The 20184-nt window shown below is 39.2% G+C and overlaps 1 protein-coding gene across 3 annotated transcripts in view; it reads left to right on the top strand.

Moving 5' to 3' along the window:
- DYNC2H1 (dynein cytoplasmic 2 heavy chain 1) overlaps positions 1-20184 on the top strand; it is a 402215-nt gene that overhangs the window by 236197 nt on the left and 145834 nt on the right. For all 3 annotated transcript variants that reach the window (XM_038380308.2, XM_038380318.2, XM_043504200.1), the window contains 4 exons: positions 6801-6961; positions 10383-10508; positions 11249-11359; positions 15685-15840. In XM_038380308.2, the coding sequence (XP_038236236.1) occupies positions 6801-6961; positions 10383-10508; positions 11249-11359; positions 15685-15840 (554 nt within the window). The remainder of the gene's footprint in view (positions 1-6800; positions 6962-10382; positions 10509-11248; positions 11360-15684; positions 15841-20184) is intronic.

Below are 20184 nucleotides of genomic sequence, written 5' to 3' on the forward strand. Positions count from 1 at the left end.
TTAACATCAGGTTGAGATCCCATTGAGGAGTGGGAAGTCTGGGTTCGGTAAAGGGGTTCAGTATGCCCTTGAGAAACCTCTTTGTGGTCAGATGAGAAAAAATTGATTGTTCTTCTACCTGCTGGTTAAAGATTAAAGGTTGCAGTTGCTGCTAAGTGAACCTTTAACGAGCTGATAGAGAGACCCGATTTCTTGAGAGTCAACAGATAGTCCAGGACCACTAGTAGAATGGTCACATTCGGGGTGACTTATTGTTTTAAAAAATCTGTCTAAAATGGAAATACAATTTTTAAAGAGGCTTGACATTAATTATCTACAGCTTCATTTTCTTTAAGAAAGCAGTAATAAAATAAAATGTATGCTAAGCAGCACATCAGATTTCATTATCACAAGCACTTTCCTAAAACTGAACCACATTGGAATTCATTTGGTCCCCTTGCATCTAGGTAAATCATAATTATTTGCTAAAACAAATATAATTAAATCTGCTATTTCTGTTTGCAACTATAAATAACGTTAGTCTGTTGTATAGTGTTAACATTACTACCCACAGACCCCTGATAAAAAGGGTTAAAAAAATTGGGCCATGCTTACTGTTGGCATAAATTGGCATAGCTGCATTAACTTTAAAACATAGCTGCCTTGAAAAATTGTTCATTGACTTCACTGGACCCACACCAATTTCCACCAGCAGAGAATTTGGCTCGTTATATCTGGATGTTGTTGTGTTTAGACGTCAGACTTTTTTTCTCCTCCCGTTTTTTCTATACTCGGGACAATTTTTCAGAGATAATGGCTCTGTATTCTTGACCTTGGAACTTTTAATTGCCTCAGCCTGCAACACCACAGGCAGATCTGTATTATGGGCTTTGGGTTCCGTATGCTACTTTTGCTTTTGTTGTACTTCCTCTGATCATCATACAACTTCACAATGGCTATGTAATCCTTCAGCACTGTAACTCCAAATTCCAGTTTTTCTTTCCATTTTTGTCACGTTTGCAAACTGAGCACTTGAAACTTTTGCAAAGACTTATTAACCTGGTGATGGTCTTAGATTCTGGGCTCCTGGAATGTCCTTCTCTGCTTCTTGAAACCTGTAAAAACTAATACAGTCTTTTTCAAGGACACTAGCTATGAATGGGAACAAATTGAGTTCTCTCTAAAGCAACCTCTTACAAGAATCCTGTGAGGTTCCAAAGGTGAATACAAAGGTCTTCAGTTCACCTCCTGGTCAGTACCCCCTTCCAACTCTATGGCCATCTCTCATAACACCATGAAGATAGTTAATTGTACCCTCTATTGGATGTTTGAAATTGTTGCCCAGTTTCTCATGGTGTCCATTCACTTAGCCTTCTTTCCAGAACTATGCAGCTCAACTTGCCACACCCATTTGACACTATAATTTCAGAACTTAGTTCTCACCACAGTGTGATGGGTCATATATGTTACTTGTTTCAGGTGTCAGTTTTATCCTCTGACTCAGCATTTGATAGTGCTCACATCAAAGTGTGATCTTTTGGTACCTCCATCGTTCATTATTCTATTAAAAAGCACTGTGGTGGGCTGTAGGTGTACCTCCTGGAGTGCATCCTTCTTCCTATCAGGAGACACTGAACTACTTCACAAAGCACATTTCCAAAAATGACACACTCTTCCCCGATTCCCATTATATTCTCCAATTTTTGTTTTCTGTTGAATGCCATTGTGATTGGCACAGTGTAAGAAAATGATAGAGCTAAGGCTTATCATTGGAGTGAATCCATTTGGAAATACCTTCATAAGGGATGGTTCACTTGGGGATTGTACAGGGACAGGGTCCTGAGTTGCCTAAACCAACATGTCTCCATAAAGAATCTGGTAAAGTCCAATTTGATACTATTGTGAATACTCATCAACCTGGTGACTGGTTCAAAAAAAAGGCCTAGAACATTGGAACTGATCTGTCCTAGGCAGCCATACAACCTCAACCAGGTCTGTTCCTTGCTGACTCGGTCACTGTGCAACCTGTGCGGGTATTGCTTTTCTGAGCACACTTACGTAGTATATGTAAAATTTCCTTCTCAACTGGTGAATCAGTCTTCAGTCCTGGTAGAATTCCCTTTGCATTGCTTCCAAGCTCTGGTAATAATTGAGCTGGTGGTCTTTGCACTGCTTTTTGACCAGCGCCTGCAGTTCTCCAGAACTCTGGAATCCAACCCTAAATCCCATAGATGCCAGTCTCCAGGAGTGGAGAGTACATCTAAAGTAACATTTCATGCTGTGACACCTGGTCTTAACAAAAGTAAAAGCGTATCTTCAACCTTTTGGATCTATCGGGTGGGCTTTTGCAAAGCTAACAAATCACACAGAAGTGGTGTATGTTGCTGGAAAGCAAAGAATGAAAAGCAATTTACTTCTTTGAAAGGCAAAGCTATATGTTCCTGGGGAGAAATTAAATGATCTTCTCTGAGCTGTTGATCTTCAATGAAGAAAATTGTCACAATGAATTTCTTAGCCATCGGTCGTTGGCCCCAGGTGAACAGCATTTGAAGTTTTTCACTGAATTTATCATCTGCACAGCATACAGTCAATAGATTTTTCTCACATCAAGAAATAATACAAAGCTTCCTTGCATTTTCCCCCTAAAATTTTGACCCTTCAGCGCTGGACTGGGATGCCTTCTTCTGGAATTGGGAATAGAATATCTATTCCCACTTTCCCTGCCTTATTTCAAGGATTTTGAAGAAAAGCAGACAATGCCAAGCTTGATAACCCCAGGTGAATATGGATGCCTTGGTTCTCCCAGCTCTTGAACATTGTAGTGGAGCCTTGGCTGGTGTCTTCTTGTTTCCTATTCAGGTAGACTCATTGAAATGTCTACCATTAGGTTAGTTGTAATTGTAGGAGTGCTGTTTTTGTTTTATTTAATTAGCAAAAAGTGATAAAATAATATTGAAGGCTAATGATTTGCCAAACATCATTCTTTCACATACTTTTGCATGTTTTACAAGATGAAAACATACAGGATGGGTTAACTTTTTAAGTTTTATTTTTAAATATATATTTTTCTAAGGTTTTTACAATAAGTTGGTGGGAGGGTACACTTTAAATGGATTGTTTCCATGAATGAGTTTTGTACAGCGTGTATTAAACTGCCTTTGGTTAATATTGAATTATTTTAGCTTATTACAATAGCCTAGGTAATTATTACTTATTTAGCATTTAATTCTCATCTATTCTGAGGAAAGAAATAGGCTCCCACTTTGAGAAATGAGATAGCTTTGTGTCTTTCATTTAAGGTATTCTGATGATACTAATTAAGATACCTTCTCAGTACTTCTGTTTCTTGTCATCATCTGAACATGAATAGCTGTCACGTTCTTTTTCAGTGATTTATTTAACTTTGTTTCCTAGCAACCTCTTCTTTTTAAAAGCAACTCTATCAAAGCTGGTAAGCCTGAAATTATCTCTGCCAGCTTTGTTTTGGTACATGTCATGCAGCCGCTGACTTGTGAGCTAGAAGAATAACTGAATCTTACAGGAATGCTTCACTCAAGGCGAACACATGAGATATTCCCATGATCTAATGGGATCTCTAGGAAACTAGGAATATATCCATATTGCACTCGTAGTTCTTCACACTGCTTATTACTTCTATTACATTATTGCCCAGTTTGCCTAGTTAGGATCAAGGCTCCATTGTGTTAGGGACTGTACAAACACAGAATAAAACATAGTTCCTGATCTGAAAGGTAATGTTGGAAAAGTCAGTATCAAAAAAGAGCTGGCTTGAATATTGAAAGCAGAGAGTGGTTTTCCAAGAAGGGTGGTGATTAGTGGGCTACCACTGATAATTAGGCCCAGTTACGTTATTGTTTTGAAAACTTGATATAGCTTATAGGGAAAAAAGACTATAACTCATTGTAATTTTTGAATTTCTGTATGAGTAGATGTGGAGAATATTAACCAATAGAAATGAGTGTGTCCGTAGTCATATGCTATAAATCACTGTATAGGAGAAAATTGTGGTAGTTGTTGAATATGGAATTCAAACACTTTGACACAGTGCTTATCAAAAGCTTATCCCTGAGGAGGGAGGGATAGCTCAGTGATTTGAGCATTGGCCTGCTAAACTCAGGGTTGTGAGTTCAATCCTTGAGGGGGCCATTTAGGGAACTGGGGCAAAAATTGGGGATTGGTCCTGCTTTGAGCAGGGGGTTGGACTAGATGATCTCCTGAGGTCCCTTCCAACCCTGATATTCTGTCATTCACTCCAATGATAAGCCTCTGCTCTTTCATTTTCTTATACTGAGCACACTGCAACAGCAGCTGAGCAGGACTTTCCCTGCAATTGCAGCTCTGGTCTGCTACAAACGAGGCCTTGTCTGGCACCTGAACTGAGAGCTGGGAGGCTGCCCAAATTTGGTGTTACAGGACCTTAATGTATATTCTGGAGTGTCTAGTAAAATTGTTTTTAACAATTTAAAGCACTATAGAATATAGGCTTCTCGACTAAAATGAGGTAAATATGTTTAAAAATTTGCCCCACTTATTTAAACTCAAATACATTTTAAAAATGGTTTAATGTTTGACATGGAGCATATCTGTTGATTTGTCATCGTAGGGTTTCTATAGCACGTAACACCTCAGTATCTTAAGTCCAGTTCAGTTTTTCTTACAAGATGCAGAATTTGCAAAGCCAATTTGCAGCAGCCTCATCAGCAAAGTGTAGAGAGCCCTCAGTCCACCATCAAATCTGGTCAGAGGGCAGTCATCGGTCTGTGACATTGTCTGTCTTTGGCCCCAGCTGAATGAGGGATCCTTTTGTTGGACCAAAGTGTGCAGGTTGTCTGCATATTAACCCTTCCCCAATCAAAATCAGTTAAGAATGGTTTTGATGAGTGGCATAGCAAATCAAAGCCAGGTACACATATGCTCAGGACAGTTATAAGAGACTGGTTTCTGACGTCAGCTGCAGACCATTCTTCATACTGCATAGACTTCACAGAGAAATCTGGGCAGGACAAGTGGGCCCACAGTGGGTGCCTTGATGACAAGTGCGCTCTTGTGTGGTTGAAGAGGTCTGTGTGTAGTGGTAGGCTCGTGGTAGTAGGATTTGCCCTGATCTTCTCAACCATTCTAGCTGTAGCACTCTCACAACAAATGTGTGGAGGAGTGATTTTGCTTAACATGGGGAGTCATGGTACTAGTGTGGGTCTAATCATCCCAGTTACAATGCACACGATTAAACGTAGTTTTGTGTCAACCAACTTGACGTGAGTTGAATGGAGCTATATTGGAGCATTGTATTTTGGTGCAGAGTAACAGTAGGCTAAAACGGATGATCGGGTAGTTTGAGCGTTTGTTCCCTAAGAAGTGCTGGCCAGTTTGCTTAGAAAGTTGTTGTGTGTCCTCACCTTAGCGGCAGTTTTCCTCAAGTGGTTAAGATGTGTGAGAGAAATGCAGGGTTTCCAAGCACAGAATTATCACTGAAGCATGTGGTTATATCCTTTTTACATCAGTGAGTCTTCAGTTATACATATAACTGTAAGCATGTTCTTAAATGCTTTGCTGAATTAGGTCAAAGTGCTCAACATCAAAGTGACATGCTGCAGCAAATTATGGATGAAATTTATCCTAGTGCAGCAGGCTTGTGCAAGGTCATCCTAATCACTTAGGCCCTCAACACAAGCAAGACAAGTCCATAAGGTTTGTATGGTGGTACTGCCACACTGGAGTTAACCTGAGCCTATGTCAAAACTTCCTGTATTCTTTTACTCCAATTCTTCTCTTTCTATATATTACCTGGAAGATAAGGAGACACAACACTCTTGTACTTCTCATTGATCCAGTTTAGGAGCATCAATTTTGTGCTTGGATCATATGGATGGGTCATGAGAGCTTCTTCCTGTGCCCCCAGATCTTTCTCATTGTAAGACCAAATATTTTCTATCCAAATAACTGAAGAGTCCCTATGCTTGGTGAGGTAGATCATGATACCTTATCAAATACTGATGTTGAATGCTCTAAGGAAGTGCAGTCTCTCAAAGTTCAGCAAGGAAGTGTTATTCTCTGAAATCAAAGCAATTTCATTTTGGCCTCAATTAAAGGGTTGTCACATGTCATCATTTCCTGAGATTGTGAACTTTGAAGAAATCTTTTCCCAATATTAGGGTGCACTTGGGATAAGCACTGTTTCTGCTTATCATCTACAAGTAAATTTCATCTCTCTTTATCTCCTCCTATTGTTACCGTGGGTGGTGGTGTTTTGTTTTGTTTTGTTTAGTTCTGAAGGTTTCAGATTTGATCCCCCCAACATATGTGATATCTGTATAAATGTGTAAACAATTGATTGCTATTGATAATGTGGTTCTAACACAGGCACATTTTTGTGATCACTAAATTCAATCACAGCAACTAAGGCAGTCCCATATCCATAATAGCATCTGTCCTATTTGTATTAGAGGGGTAGCCATGTTAGTCTGTATTAGTGCGGGTTTTTTACCCATGAAAGCTTATGCCCAAATAAATCTGTTAGTCTTTAAGGTGCCACCGGACTCCTCATTATTTTTGTCTTATTTGTCTTTCTGTTTAATTTTGAAATATGAATTTGTTGTATTACAGTACCTTATTTTATATACCAAAGTGGGTCTTTTGTATGAATCAGAAATTTTTTAAAAAAAACCTTAGTCTTTTAGGAAATGATGTTTTCTTCCAGCTATATATGTAGCTGGTTTATCTTTGAGTAGAAGAAGTTTATTTCTCAGGAACATTCTATTCTTTATTGTTGCTTTATTTTCTTAATATTTATCCAATTGCAGGAATAAAAGAGTTGTCCCCACCACCTCTGAATCTAAAACGTCTGTATAAAGAGACATTGGAAATTGAGCCCATCTTGATAATTATTTCTCCTGGTGCTGATCCTTCTCAAGAACTACAAGAACTTGCCAGTGTGGAAAGAAATGGAGAGTGCTACCACCAGGTTGGTCTCAGATACGCAAAATGATACAATATAATGTTTGTGTTTAAAATGTTACAACGGTCATAGCAGTGTTTTTAATTTCTATTTTTAACTGAAAAAGTTAAATCAGAAATTTAAAGTAATGTTCAGTACTACCGATCTTCATTTTCTTTAAGAAAAATTCTGTAAAATAGTTTGAGAATCTTAAAAACTAGGTATTACTTAATTGATAGCTGATAGTTTTTGTACAGTACTTTACTCTTTCAGGTCTGCCCTGTAGATCATTCAAGATGGCTTCTCTGGGGAAGCACTTAGATTTAAGAGGTGCATGTTTTGTGACAGCATGAAGTCTATCACTGACCAGCACAACAGATGCTTTCCTGCCTGCGTGAAAGCTGAAAAGGTCTCCACATGTTGTTTGCTCTACACTGCATTTAATCACAAAAGGTCAATTGATTTGACAAAGGAGTCTGAAGATCATTTTTCAAGAGCAGGTCTCATCAGCCCATCCATCAGCACAATATAGCCTGACTCTGGATTGCATCTGAATAAACAGAAGATTCCTACCTTCTCTAAGCCTCTCGGTTTCAAGTACAGATAATATTTGGTACCACTGAATGCAGCTCTTAAAAAGATGCCCAGTAAGGATGAGAAGGACTCATCTTCAAAAGGTAGCTGCTTAGAGCTGACCAAGATTAGCTACAATTGGGTCCATGATATGTGTGTAACCTGATAGCAGTTAACCTTTAAGGTCTTCCCATAAAACTGATGCACTCGTCCCCAATGGGTATTTGAATATGAAGTACTCCACTTTGGATATGAAGCAATCTTCCTCAACTCCTCTGATAACAGCATAACAGGATAGGGGCAGTTTAATTTTGCCTCTCAGCAGTCTTTGAATTTGTACCTTTTTCTCTACTGAACGCTAGTGTGATCTGTCCCTCCTCTCATACTCTAAAGATTCAAGTCTCTCTGGGATCCCATCTTGTTATTAATATCTACAAGGGCAGCTTTCTCACTCTTCATCTTCTGACACATCTGACATTAGTTCTGTGTGATTAGCTCCAAGAATGTTCCTTCCCTCTTGGCCATCCCATATAATGTTTTGGAATGATATAAGGACAAAGAGTAAGGGGAGTACTTGTGGCACCTTAGAAACTAACAAATTTATTTGAGCATAAGCTTTCATGGGCTAAAACCCACTTCATCAGATGCATGCAGTGGAAAATACAGTAAGAAGACAGATATATATAGATATAGATATAGATATAGATATATACACCCCACTTTTAGGTCTGTAATCGAGAATACACTTAGTATATAGCTATTTCACTATTACACCTGTATAGTCAGTTTTCCCCTGTCTGTGTGAGTCTTTCACACAACATGGAAGAGTATCTTTTTTGTAAATATAGGAAAACATGATTGCAAAACAACAAAAGGTCGATAAGTGGCAATACTACAACAAAAAAAACTTCAAAAACAGACTCCAACAAGAAACTGCTGAATTGGAATTAATTTGCAAACTGGACACCATTAAATTAGGCAAGAATAAAGACTGTGAGTGGATGGGTCATTACACAAAACTATTTCCCCATGCTTATTTTTCCCCCTACTGTTACTCGCACCTTCTTGTCGACTGTTGGAAATGGGCCATCCTGATTATCTCTACAAAAGGGTTTTTTTCTCTCCTGCTGATAATAGCTCACCTTAACTGATCACTCTCATTTTTGTGAATATGGCAACACGCACTTTGTTCATGTTCTCTGTGTGTATATATATATATCTTCCTACTGTATTTTCCACTGCATGTGTCCAATGAAGTGGGGTTTAGCCCACAAAAGCTTATGCTCAAATAAATTTGTTTGTCTCTAAGATGCCACAAGTACTCCTTGTTCTTTTTGATGATACAGACTAACATGGCTACCACTCTGAAACCTGGACAAAGAGTGACATCCTTATGGTAAATCTACTGGAGGTTGTCCTATTTAAAAATATTAGAAGAGAAGCACTAAGTCTCCAAAATCATCTTCCCCAAACATTCCACACAGGAGACAGAACATCTGATTTTTTATTTATCTCATAAATCATCTCTGAAAGCTGACAGGGTAATTCTGAATCAATGGTAAAAGATAGGGAACAGACCACTGAGGGTTTAGCATCTATTTCCACCTCACCTGATAACTTGATCACCTTTTCCTTATCTCCTCCTGATTATTCAAAAGCATTCTAAGATGAGGTATCAGATGTTTGGCTTATACACTGGACATCCCTGCATCACCAGTCCAAGAGAAGGCCCTCAAACTCTTTGATTTATTCGAACTCAAGGATAAAAAGCACAACTACTTTTCCATCAATAGTTGTCTACTGGAATTAGCCAGAGAGTCATGGTTCCCCTTACCTGTTTCATCAGTGATAAGCCAAGACAGACTTTAGTAGCTCCCTCAGAAGCACTTGAGCATCTTCTTAACCTATCTTGCACCAAGTTCCTTGTTATTTGACAGTCTCTGTTAGATGGTAGGGGAGCTTGGTTGAATATTTGTTGAGTAGCGTACAGTGCATCTGACACAGATGCCTGTTCCACTAACTCAGCAATTTCACTGAGATGGGGAAAGGGAAATCTTGTCTTCATACATCATTCCTCAGAAAATTCAGTTTAAGATTTTTGATTTTCCATTTGGAAGTCCTAATTTATTTAGCAGCTGAACAGACAGCACTCTTAAGAAAATGAAGAAGACAAGGTCCTATGTTAGGTCATTTGTATCTCCCCACTCTTCTCATAGAAAGAAAACATGCTGTTTCTCCTATCCCTTACCAGTTTTACACTGATGTAACTCCATTACCTTCAATATAGTTATTCCTAATTTACATCCATGTGAGTAGAAGAGAATCAAGTCCATCTTTTTTGCTACCAAAGGTGGCATCAGTAATCTCAGTACCAGCAGTGTCACACTATCAAAGTTCAGTGTCTAACAAAGCAATTTGTATGTCAACCTAAAAGGGAAACAACATTGCCATCACCCAACATCATCAGCTCTTTCAGTACCAAGCACTGATTTTGATATTTTGGCTAGTGAGCTCCAATCCAATCTTATGCAAAGACCTATCTCCATTTTCATCCTTATGTGGCAACAGACTCCTTTTTAATCCCATCATAATTACATTAGACCAATGGTTCCTGTAGATCATAAAGGATGTACCACCTAAATCAAATCCCTTTCATCTTGTCTAGAATGCTCAGTTCTGTGTGTTGATGCGTGTACGCTCCCTAACACTCAGATGTTTGCAGTGTTTGGGAGATTCGTGCAGTTTGTTCTAATCCTACAATGGGGATCTTCAAAAGCAAAACATTCAGAGAATTCTAGTTAGTGTTTTGTTTTCACTATTGAACAAAATATTAAGGCATAATAAATTCCCAAGACAAATGTATTTCTTTTTGCAGGTTGCCATGGGCCAAGGCCAAGCTGACTTAGCCATTCAAACTCTAAAAGAATGTGCACGCAATGGAGAATGGCTTTGTTTGAAGAACTTGCACCTTGTTGTATCTTGGCTTCCTATTTTGGAAAAGGTGAGGATAATTGCATCAGAGTCATCTGCGTTATTTCAGAAACATCTGGCAACTTCTATTCTAAGTATGCAAAGTTGACGACCGGAAAACAAGGGTTTGGAACACAAATTTACAGGTTTCCTAGTCACCAGTGTGATTACATGTTTGAAATCAAAGAGAAACACACCTCGTTTGAGGTGTTTTTTACTTTAATTTTTATTGAGTTGTAGAAAATGAACTATTTCCTTAGAGCCCTATTCTGCCACCCATATGATGAATTAGTACTTAATTATTTGAGGAGTCCTATTGTGACCCATACATGCTTGAGAATGTGTATTGCTTAAAGCAACAGCATCAGCTCAGAATCTAGTTTTTTTTTAAATTAGTTAAGTACTGTACCTGCCCCTGAGTCTTCCTGCTGTTTTTTGTTGTTTTGTAATCATATTTTCCTATATTTACAAAAAGATACTCTTCCATGTTGTGTGAAAGACTCACACAGACAGGGGAAAACTGATATAAAGGTGTAATAGTGAAATAGCTATATACTAAGTGCTGTGAAATCTACAAAGTAAACCAACCTGAAAAAAATGATTTTCTCCAATCTCTGTCAATTAATGTAATCCCAGATGTTGCTTGCAACAACAGTAGGTGTTTTCAAACAGAAGTATGATTTTAAGTTGATAGTATTCCTTTAAACTCTTACTGTTCTGAAAAATCAAATATTCATAATTTTAATATAGTACATCTCCTTTTTTAAATAGGAATTGAATACTCTTCAGCCCCAACCTAATTTTCGTCTCTGGCTTACTGCTGAAGTTCATCCAAAATTTACTCCGATTTTGCTTCAGTCAAGTCTGAAAATAACATATGAGGTAAGATTTCTAAGGAACGTTTTTATTGAATAGCTACAAACAAGTACTCATGAGAGCTGAAACAACAGGCATATGTCTTATAGAAGAAAGTTCAGCAAATTGTAATTAATACAGAATATGGGGATTTTTTTTAGATTTTGTCATTTTTTAAAATATGAATGAAACACATTGGTATTCATTTACCTTAGGATATTTGTAGTGATCATTTGTATGATCATGTATGAGAACTTGCTGATCCATGAAATAATATAGTTGTTTAAAAGACTTCCAGATTTTTTTCCCCAAATTGGACTTAGAAAAATTAACTTTATTAAAAGATAGCATAGTGAATCAGTGGTTACAATGTCAAATATATGTTTAAAATCGTAGCTGATTTAAGCAAGCAAAAATGTGGAAATTCAGACTTATGGCTGTTACATTATCCTTATTGCGTCCTACTATGCTTGGGTAATGTCGTTGCCTCAGAACAGTGCATGATCATACGGAAGTTTCTATAGAGTCTAAGCACAAACAGAAGAGTTAACAGAATGAAAGATTTATTTCTGAATTTCTTTTTTGTTTTTATATTTTATGGCAAGAGTGATAACTTCCTAATGTTCCTGTCTTATAAGCTGCTCTTGAATCTCTGTATCATGCTTTACATAATTTTGCATAATATGTTTTTTTTCTGAGTCTGCAGTCTAGTGATTTAGTTCCTATTTAGTGATCTCTCAGAGTATCCAGGGATGATAATCTTTCTATGACTCAATCTGTGACAGTGCAGACACTGGTTTCTTCTGAATTGGTTCTGTTAGGTAGGATGATGTTTTTCTCACTCTCTAGGAGTCTCCTCTTCTTAGAATATAAAAAATTACATAAACATTTATATCCAAAATCAATGTGAATAGGTGGGATTTATGCCTGTTGCAATATCTTAAATTCTTGCGTCAAGAAAATGTTGTAATGGAAAAGGCAACAATGGCAGCCATACTTAAAGTTAAGAGCCTCTGCCCAAGGGTGCGTATTTCATCTAAAACCCATCAGGTGGAAAATATAAGTTCCACTCCAACTGCCAATGCCACAGCTCCCTGTTAACACTTTTTCAGTTCATTCTTTTCTAATCTCAGTCAGTCAAGGTAGGATCCACAGAAGTCGCCTGCCAGACCTTTAGCTTTGCTGCTTCAGCTCTTTTTACATGCAGTTTGACTTTGGGTAGTTTCACAATATCATTTATTGCTCTCTAGCTTTCAGTCATGCCAAGTAATCAGTTTTCAATTGGTGCTGAACCTGTTGTCTCAGGCTTAACTGGTAGCTTCTTGCAAAGCTTTGGTTGTTTTCTGTGAGCTGGAGTAAATCTGCAGTTCAATGCAGCCGCTTCCTGCTCTTTTCTACCAATTGAAACACAGAGCAGTACCTTCATTTTAGAAGTTTATCTGCCTGTGACAGCTTAGGGCAGTTGCTTGCCCTTGATGTATCTGTCTGCCTTTCCGGACTGAGGGCACTTGATTTATCAGACAAATTGTAGGTTAAGTTTTTGAATCTTTGTTTTCTTTTGTGTTTCTCCTATCTTGTTTTTCAAGGGTTCATTTCAAATGAAAATTCCTTTCACCAGTACCTCACAATACAACATTTAAGTGGTTTCCTTTGATACTTTCTGGATGGCAAACTCTTAGGTCCCTGCCACAAGACTAATAAAATCTCCAGTTCTACTCCTGGCTGGAGTTGTTAATGCATGCTGTCCAGCTTAAGGGCTTGGGAGGGATCTAGAGACTGTAGATGCTTTATCTTTCTGTGTTGAGGTCAAGACTTGCAGGAACTCTTGAGCCCAGAAACTTGAAGACACAGAAATCTGACATGCAGAAGAGGCATTCCTGCATATCTGACCTGAGGTATCAGCTCCAGGCAATTGGTTATCTGTGCCTTAACTTCGTTACATCAGTCTGAGGTAGGGGTGACACTCTGTTTCTACACCTCTGCGTGGATACATTGATGCCAGTCAAAGGAGACTCAGATTTAGCTATTCAATGTAGAATACGCAATATAATGCATCAGCATCTTTGCCTGGATGCACCAGTCAGGAAAAGTGCCTCAGCATCCCTACCTCAGCACATTGGCACTAATACCTTAACAATTGGCAGATAAAGCACCCTAGTGCATCTTTGGAGTAAGGCAGCTCACTAGCATATAGAAGTGAGGTGCATTGCGTATCGCTGAGGTGCCTCATCATGCCAGTGCTTTAAACTTGCTGCGTGAGTGCCAAGAAGGTGAGGTGTCACTTCATGCTGGTGTATAGTTGCCAGAAGGTGAGGTATCTAACCACACAAGCTTCAGAGGTGAGATCTCAACCATCAGACCTGTAGATAAGGTCCACCAGAAGTTAGCTCTTTGGCATTGGCATCTTGGACATACCCCAAGTTTTTACACTTTGGCATGGAGATGCTTTAAAGATATTGGTGTCCCCTATCCTTAGATGCTAAGAAGGCTGGGGTGATATTTGAGCATTAGTTACCCTCCGTTGTTTGATGGTACTCACTGAAAGGAAATTGCTTGACTGCATCTGTCACAGAAGGGCTCCCTTGATGCTTTAATTTGGAAAGACACTTCTGAGCACTGGCACCTGTTCAGGTTTTTGCTATCACACTTTATTGCCCAAGTCAGTTTATAGCTGCAAGCTATCCTAGAATAGTGACAGAGCTTCCAGTGTATTGAGCTATCTTCCAAGGCACCTGTGGGATTACCATATCTTCAGAGCATGCTTCACTGATGTCTTTGGTGATCTAAGGCTACCTACTGGAGCATAGCAGTTTGCTGTCCTTGGTGCTTCTTACACTGTTTAGCTCTTCTTCTCTGACAGCAGATGGTCCTGTGCCACAGAAAGGAGGTAATTCAAGGAGTGGACAGAGCAGATGCTCTTCTCAGGAACACCTGAACCAACAGTGCTCAGGAGTTTTCCTCCAGTTAGACCCCAGCAGCTCCATATTACAAAGTCTGATGGCTCTGTGTTCTGTATTCCAAAATGTTGGCAGTTCCATACTGAGTGGAGTTTTTACTTTAGGCACTTAGGATAGGGACTCCTTCTTACCAATGTTGCGTGCCTTAATAACACACTAGCCACAGACTCTCTGAGATTCTAGGCCCTTTCCTGATGCTCTAGCTCCTTGGTGGTGTTGGATCCACCACATCTAAAATCAGTGATATAATTGCACTGATTCTTTTCCTTATCTCTTCTTGTAAGCCCAACATCTTGTTCTTACTAAGGACACTAGTTGTTCACTTGGCTTGTTTTCATTGGTGATTATTATTTGGTTGTCAAAGCCCCTTAATCATCATCTGGTCAAGATATACATATTTATTTAAGGCAAATCACCAACTTATTAAAAAAAACAGTCAGAAAATATTTTGCCACTGTTACAAGTAACCTTAAGGTTGCTGTAAGTGAGAGAAATTAGCCAAAAAATCTTCTTTTTCAAAGGAGAGGAAAAAAATCTTTAAAAAGATTTAAACCTAACTCCCTTTGACACCACTTCTCCACTCCATAATTGCCCTGTTCTGTTCATTCCGTCTGAAGCATCTGGTACTGACCACTATCAGAAGACCGGATATTGGGCTAGACGGACCATTGATCTGAGCCAATATGGCCATTCTTGTAGTTTTTTTATGCTTGATAATGGATTGGCAATTGTTACGTAGTGTTACCTTCTTATTGCAGTAATCATAATTTTCTCACTGTTACCTTGTGCTTCCCACATCTTATGTTTGTGTGTTGTCTCTTGAATTGTACTTTTGAGCAGAGACTGTATCTTTTTATCATATGTATGTACTATGCCTATATGCATAGCACAGAGGGCCCTGATCCTTGATCAAGACCACTAGGCTTCATTGAAACATAACTAATAAGTAGTAATACTGATTTTAAAACAAGAAACTCTTTGATTCATATTTGAACAAATTTGTATTCAGTCTGTTTTTAAATTAACATATGTCAAGCTGATGGCCTTCCCTTAATCTTTCTTATACTGCACTTCAGTCCCCCAGTTTGTTTATTGTTCTGTTCAGAATTCCCTTCAGTGAGTCAACGTTATCTCCAGTCTAAGATGATTCTATTATTAGGCCACCTACTACAATGTTTTTAATCAGCCTTTTGTCTTATTTTCCAAATCTAATTAAGTTAATTTTGAAGATTTAGGAAATAATTAGTGTTATTTGTATATGTTATATGTATAAATGTGTATAAATATGTGCTGTTGTTGATGTTGTTGTTTAACTATATTATATATACTATATTGTATATACACATATACATACACACACACACACGCACAACTATGTTGTTTTTGTCTACCTAGGCCCCTCCAGGCCTAAAAAAGAATTTGATGAGAACCTATGAATCATGGAGTCCAGAGCAGATTAGTAAAAATGGCAATTTGTCTCGAGCCCATGCACTCTTTAGTTTGGCATGGTTTCATGCTGCATGCCAAGAAAGAAGAAATTATATCCCTCAGGTAAGTACTGTAACTTCTTGCCAATATTCGGTTTACTAAAATATTTTCTTTCATTTCATAATGAAATCATTTCATATTTACCAGCTTTTAAGTTTTCTGTTTAAAATAAAATATGCACCTTTTTGTATGTTGGGGCATGCAGAAGTGATAAATATAGTGTGAGAAAGTTCCTCCTCTACCTTGGTGAGTCTTGTGCTTATTGGTGGATTTGCTCTCTTTGGAGCTTCACGGCAGCCCTCGGTTTGGCCTTTTTCATGAACCCACAGTCCAGGTCAACTCCTCCTGTGTCTGACCAGGAGTTGGGAGATTTGTGGGGAATCTGGGCCCGCCCACTACTCCGGGTTCCAGCCCAGAGCCCGGTGGAATACAGCTGTCTAGAGTGTCTCCTGGAACAGCTGTGCGACAACTACAACTCCCTGGGCTACTTCCCCGTGGCCTCCTCCCAACACCTTCTTTATCCTCAGCATAGAACTTTCCTCCTGGGGTCTGATATTGCTTGTACTCCTCAGTCCTCCAACAGTATGCGTTCTTACTCTCAGCTCCTAGCGCCTCTTGCTACCAGCTCCTTACACACGAAGCACAAACTGAAGTGAGCTCCTTTTTAAACCCAGGTGCCCTGATTAGCCTGCCTTAATTGATTCTAGCAGCTTCTTGGTTGGCTGCAGGTGTTCTAATCAGCCTGTCTGTCTTAATTGTCTCCAGACGGTTCCTGATTGTTCTGGAACCTTCCCTATTACCTTACGCAGGGAAAAGGGACCTACTTAACCAGGGGCTAATATATCTGCCTTCTATTACTCTCCTGTAGCCATCTGGCCTGACCCTGTCACAATAGCTACTGATGTGGAACTTTTTGGTGGCTACTAATTTGGAGATCTTAATGATTGGATATGGCCTCAGTACAGAATTGGGGCTTAACAGCACAGACACCTACAGCTTTTCAGAGTCCCATTGGTTCCAGTGGCACTCTTCATGGGCTTAGAGATCTGACCTAGCTGATCCTGATACACGTCTGGGGCCCTGTGACAAAGTGTATGTGCTGCTTGCATGATTCAAGAAAGCATTAAAAGCCTCTTCACCAAACAGAAAGGTAGAAACTAGCCCTTAAAGATCACCAACTTGGCAAACCTGGAGGGACGAACTGGCTTTTCCAAGGCAAGGAGGGTGATGTCTGGTCTCCTCCTGAACCTAGATCCTGGGTGGGAGAGATAAAATTGGGGAATTATTTATCTGGCTTGTACTGAGAAGAATTATACTGAAGCCTAGAGACTATAACCATAGTAAGAACTTCCTGGTTTGTTTGTTTTCCAACTGGATCCTTGGCTGAAGGGAGCAGCCCTGCATGGTTTGTGAGCACTTAGACTAGAGAAAAGGAAGCTTCCCTGCATTTGGTCTGTTTTTATTTGGACACGTGGCCAAATGAACCTGTCCCGTGACTGTTCTATTGTCCTTTGATTTAGGCTGGAATGATTGGTGTCTTTTTTGTTTTTGCTTTCTTTTTCTTTTTGGTCATTGTTTAAAGGGACTATGACCCTAACTGCAGAGGTGGCTGATGGTGTTGTTGAAGGACCTACAGGGTCACTGCAGTTATATTAGGTTTCAGAGCAGCCGTGTTAGTCTGTATTCGCAAAAAGAAAAGGAGTACTTGTGGCACCTTAGAGACTAACAAATTTATTTGAGCATAAGCTTTCGTGAGCTACAGCTCACTTCATCGGCTGCATTCGGTGAAGTGAGCTGTAGCTCACGAAAGCTTATGCTCAAATAAATTTGTTAGTCTCTAAGGTGCCACAAGTACTCCTTTTCTTTTTGCAGTAATATTATGACTGGAAGTTGGTTTTGAATGTGTCATCCAAACAATAGAACACTTGAGGATATTGTAAAATAACATTGATCAGATGTATACAGAACGGAGACATGGCCTGCCATAAGCAAAGAAATAAGCATACTCTCCATTATGGAAATGAAGATATTGAGGTGGTCAATTGGCTGGCCACTCCAGGAAATAAAATGAGGGTAAGGGCTAATGCAGCTTGCTCCAGTTGAAGGGAAATTGAAGGAGGTGAAGGTACTTTGGTGTGGACATATCCAACTGAGACCTGAGTGTTATATAGATAGGATGTCCCTTGCAATGATCATGGACAGAAAAGTCCAAGGGAGAGGCCAAAGATTTGGCACATGAACCGGATATCAGCAGACCTTAGATAATCCAATTTGCAGGACAACCAGGCATACAATCATGAGTTTGGGAAGTAGGTTATAAAAATTTCTGATCCAGAACATGGAAAGATGCACGAAAAAAGAAAAAAATATGATTAATATAGAATATTGTTTCTTGTTAAAAACAGTATAATATAAATTAAGATCACTTAGAATATCAGGGTTGGCAGGGACCTCAGGAGCATCTAGTCTAACCCCCTGCTCAAAGCAGGACCAATCCCCAGTTTTTGCCCCACATCCCTAAATGGCCCCCTCAAGGATTGAGCTCACAACCCTGGGTTTAGCAGGCTCATGCTCAAGCCACTGAGCTATCCCTACCCCCACTTAATCATTATGAAATCTCACTCTTGTCTGTGAGCCTTTTCTGATTTTGGCTCCCAAAGCTAAAACCTACCACCTGTTCCAATCTGCCATGCTTCCACACTTTCCTCCTTCAAGTCATTTCTCAAAATGTACTTTGTCCATAAAGACTTCTAAAAGCAGACTTCTATGCAGAGATGTGTTAATTTACCAAAAGACGTAAAATTTAACCTCAAATTAGAACAGTCCTCACAGAAATCATGGAAATAATAAAAAATATGCTTAACTTCACCACTCAGATTTTAAAGCCAGAAGGACCAGTTATGTTCGTCTAGTTTCACTTCCTTCTTGACACAAGTAATTTCCTCTGTTATACCTGCATCTTGCCTGATAACTTCTGGCTGACACTATCGCATATCTTTTCAAAAGAGAGCAGAGGTTGAGTTAAAGATTCAAAATGATGGAGAATTTACCAAGTCCTTTAGTAACTTGTTTGGATGACTAGTTAATTACCTTCCTTGTTAAAATTTTTCATCTTTTTCCAGGTTGAATTTTTTTGAATTGAACTTCCAGCCATTGAATTTTGTTATATCTTTGCTTGATTAGATACCTCTAGTAGCAGTTATATTCTCCCTTTGTGGGTAATATACTGTGACCAAGTCACCTCTCAACCTCTGTGACAGAGCTCCTTTAGTCTTGTATTTTTAAAGCATATTTTCCAGAACCCAAATCATTTTTGTAGCACTTGTCTGAACCTTGTCTGATTTTTTCAGCATATTTTTTTTAAGTGTGGGCACTAAAACTGAACAAGTATCCCTGTAGTGGTGCCACTAGTAAACCATAGAAGTAATATTACCTCTTTATTCTTGCTCAATATTCCTTTTATATATTGAAAGATGGTTTGCAATGGGAGCTTGTGTTCAGTTTGTTATCTACAATGACATATTGGGCTACATTAATAGGAGCATTGCCAGCAGATTGAGGGAAGTGATTATTCCCCTCTATTCAGCACTGGTGAGGCCACCTCTGGAGTATTGTGTCCAGTTTGGGCCCCCTACTACAGAAAGGATGCATACAAATTGGAGGGAGTCCAGCGGCGAGCAACAAAAATAATAAAGGGGCTGGGACACATGATTTACGAGGGGAGGCTGAGGGAATTGGGCTTGTTTAGTCTACAGAAGAGAAGAGTGAGGGGGGATGTGATAGCAGCCTTCAACTACCTGAAGGGGGGTTCCAAAGAGGATGGAGCTTGGGTGTTCTCAGTAGTGGCCGATGACAGAACAAGGAGCAATGGTCTCAAGTTGCAGTGGGGGAGGTCTAGGTTGGATATTAGGAAACACTATTTCATTAGGAGGGTGGTGAAGCACTGGAATGGGTTACCTAGGGATGCTGTGGAATCTCCATCCTTAGAGGTTTTTAAGGCCCTACTTGACAAAGCCCTGGTTGGGATGATTTAGTTGATGTTGGTCCTGCTTTGAGCAGGGGGTTGGACTAGATGACCTCCTGAGGTCTCTTCCAACCCTAATCTTCTATGATTCTAATGACCTCTAAGTCCTTTTCAGAGTTCTTGTTTCAGGATGCGGGATTGCATTCTGGAAAGTATGGCTTACAGTATTTGTGCCTAGATGTAGGGCATTCCATTTGCTGTATTAAAATGCATGTTATTTGATTGCCCCCATTTTAGCACGTAATCTAGGTTACTCTGTGTGAATGACCCGTTCTCATCATTATTTGCCATCCCACCTGTCTCTGTCGCATCTACAAACTTTATCAGCAATGATTTTATATTTTCTTCCAGATAATTTAACTTAGAAATTTTAATAGTGTTGA

The sequence above is a fragment of the Dermochelys coriacea genome, chromosome 1 (assembly GCF_009764565.3).
Source record: "Dermochelys coriacea isolate rDerCor1 chromosome 1, rDerCor1.pri.v4, whole genome shotgun sequence".
In the NCBI taxonomy this organism is placed as follows: Eukaryota; Metazoa; Chordata; order Testudines; family Dermochelyidae; genus Dermochelys; species Dermochelys coriacea.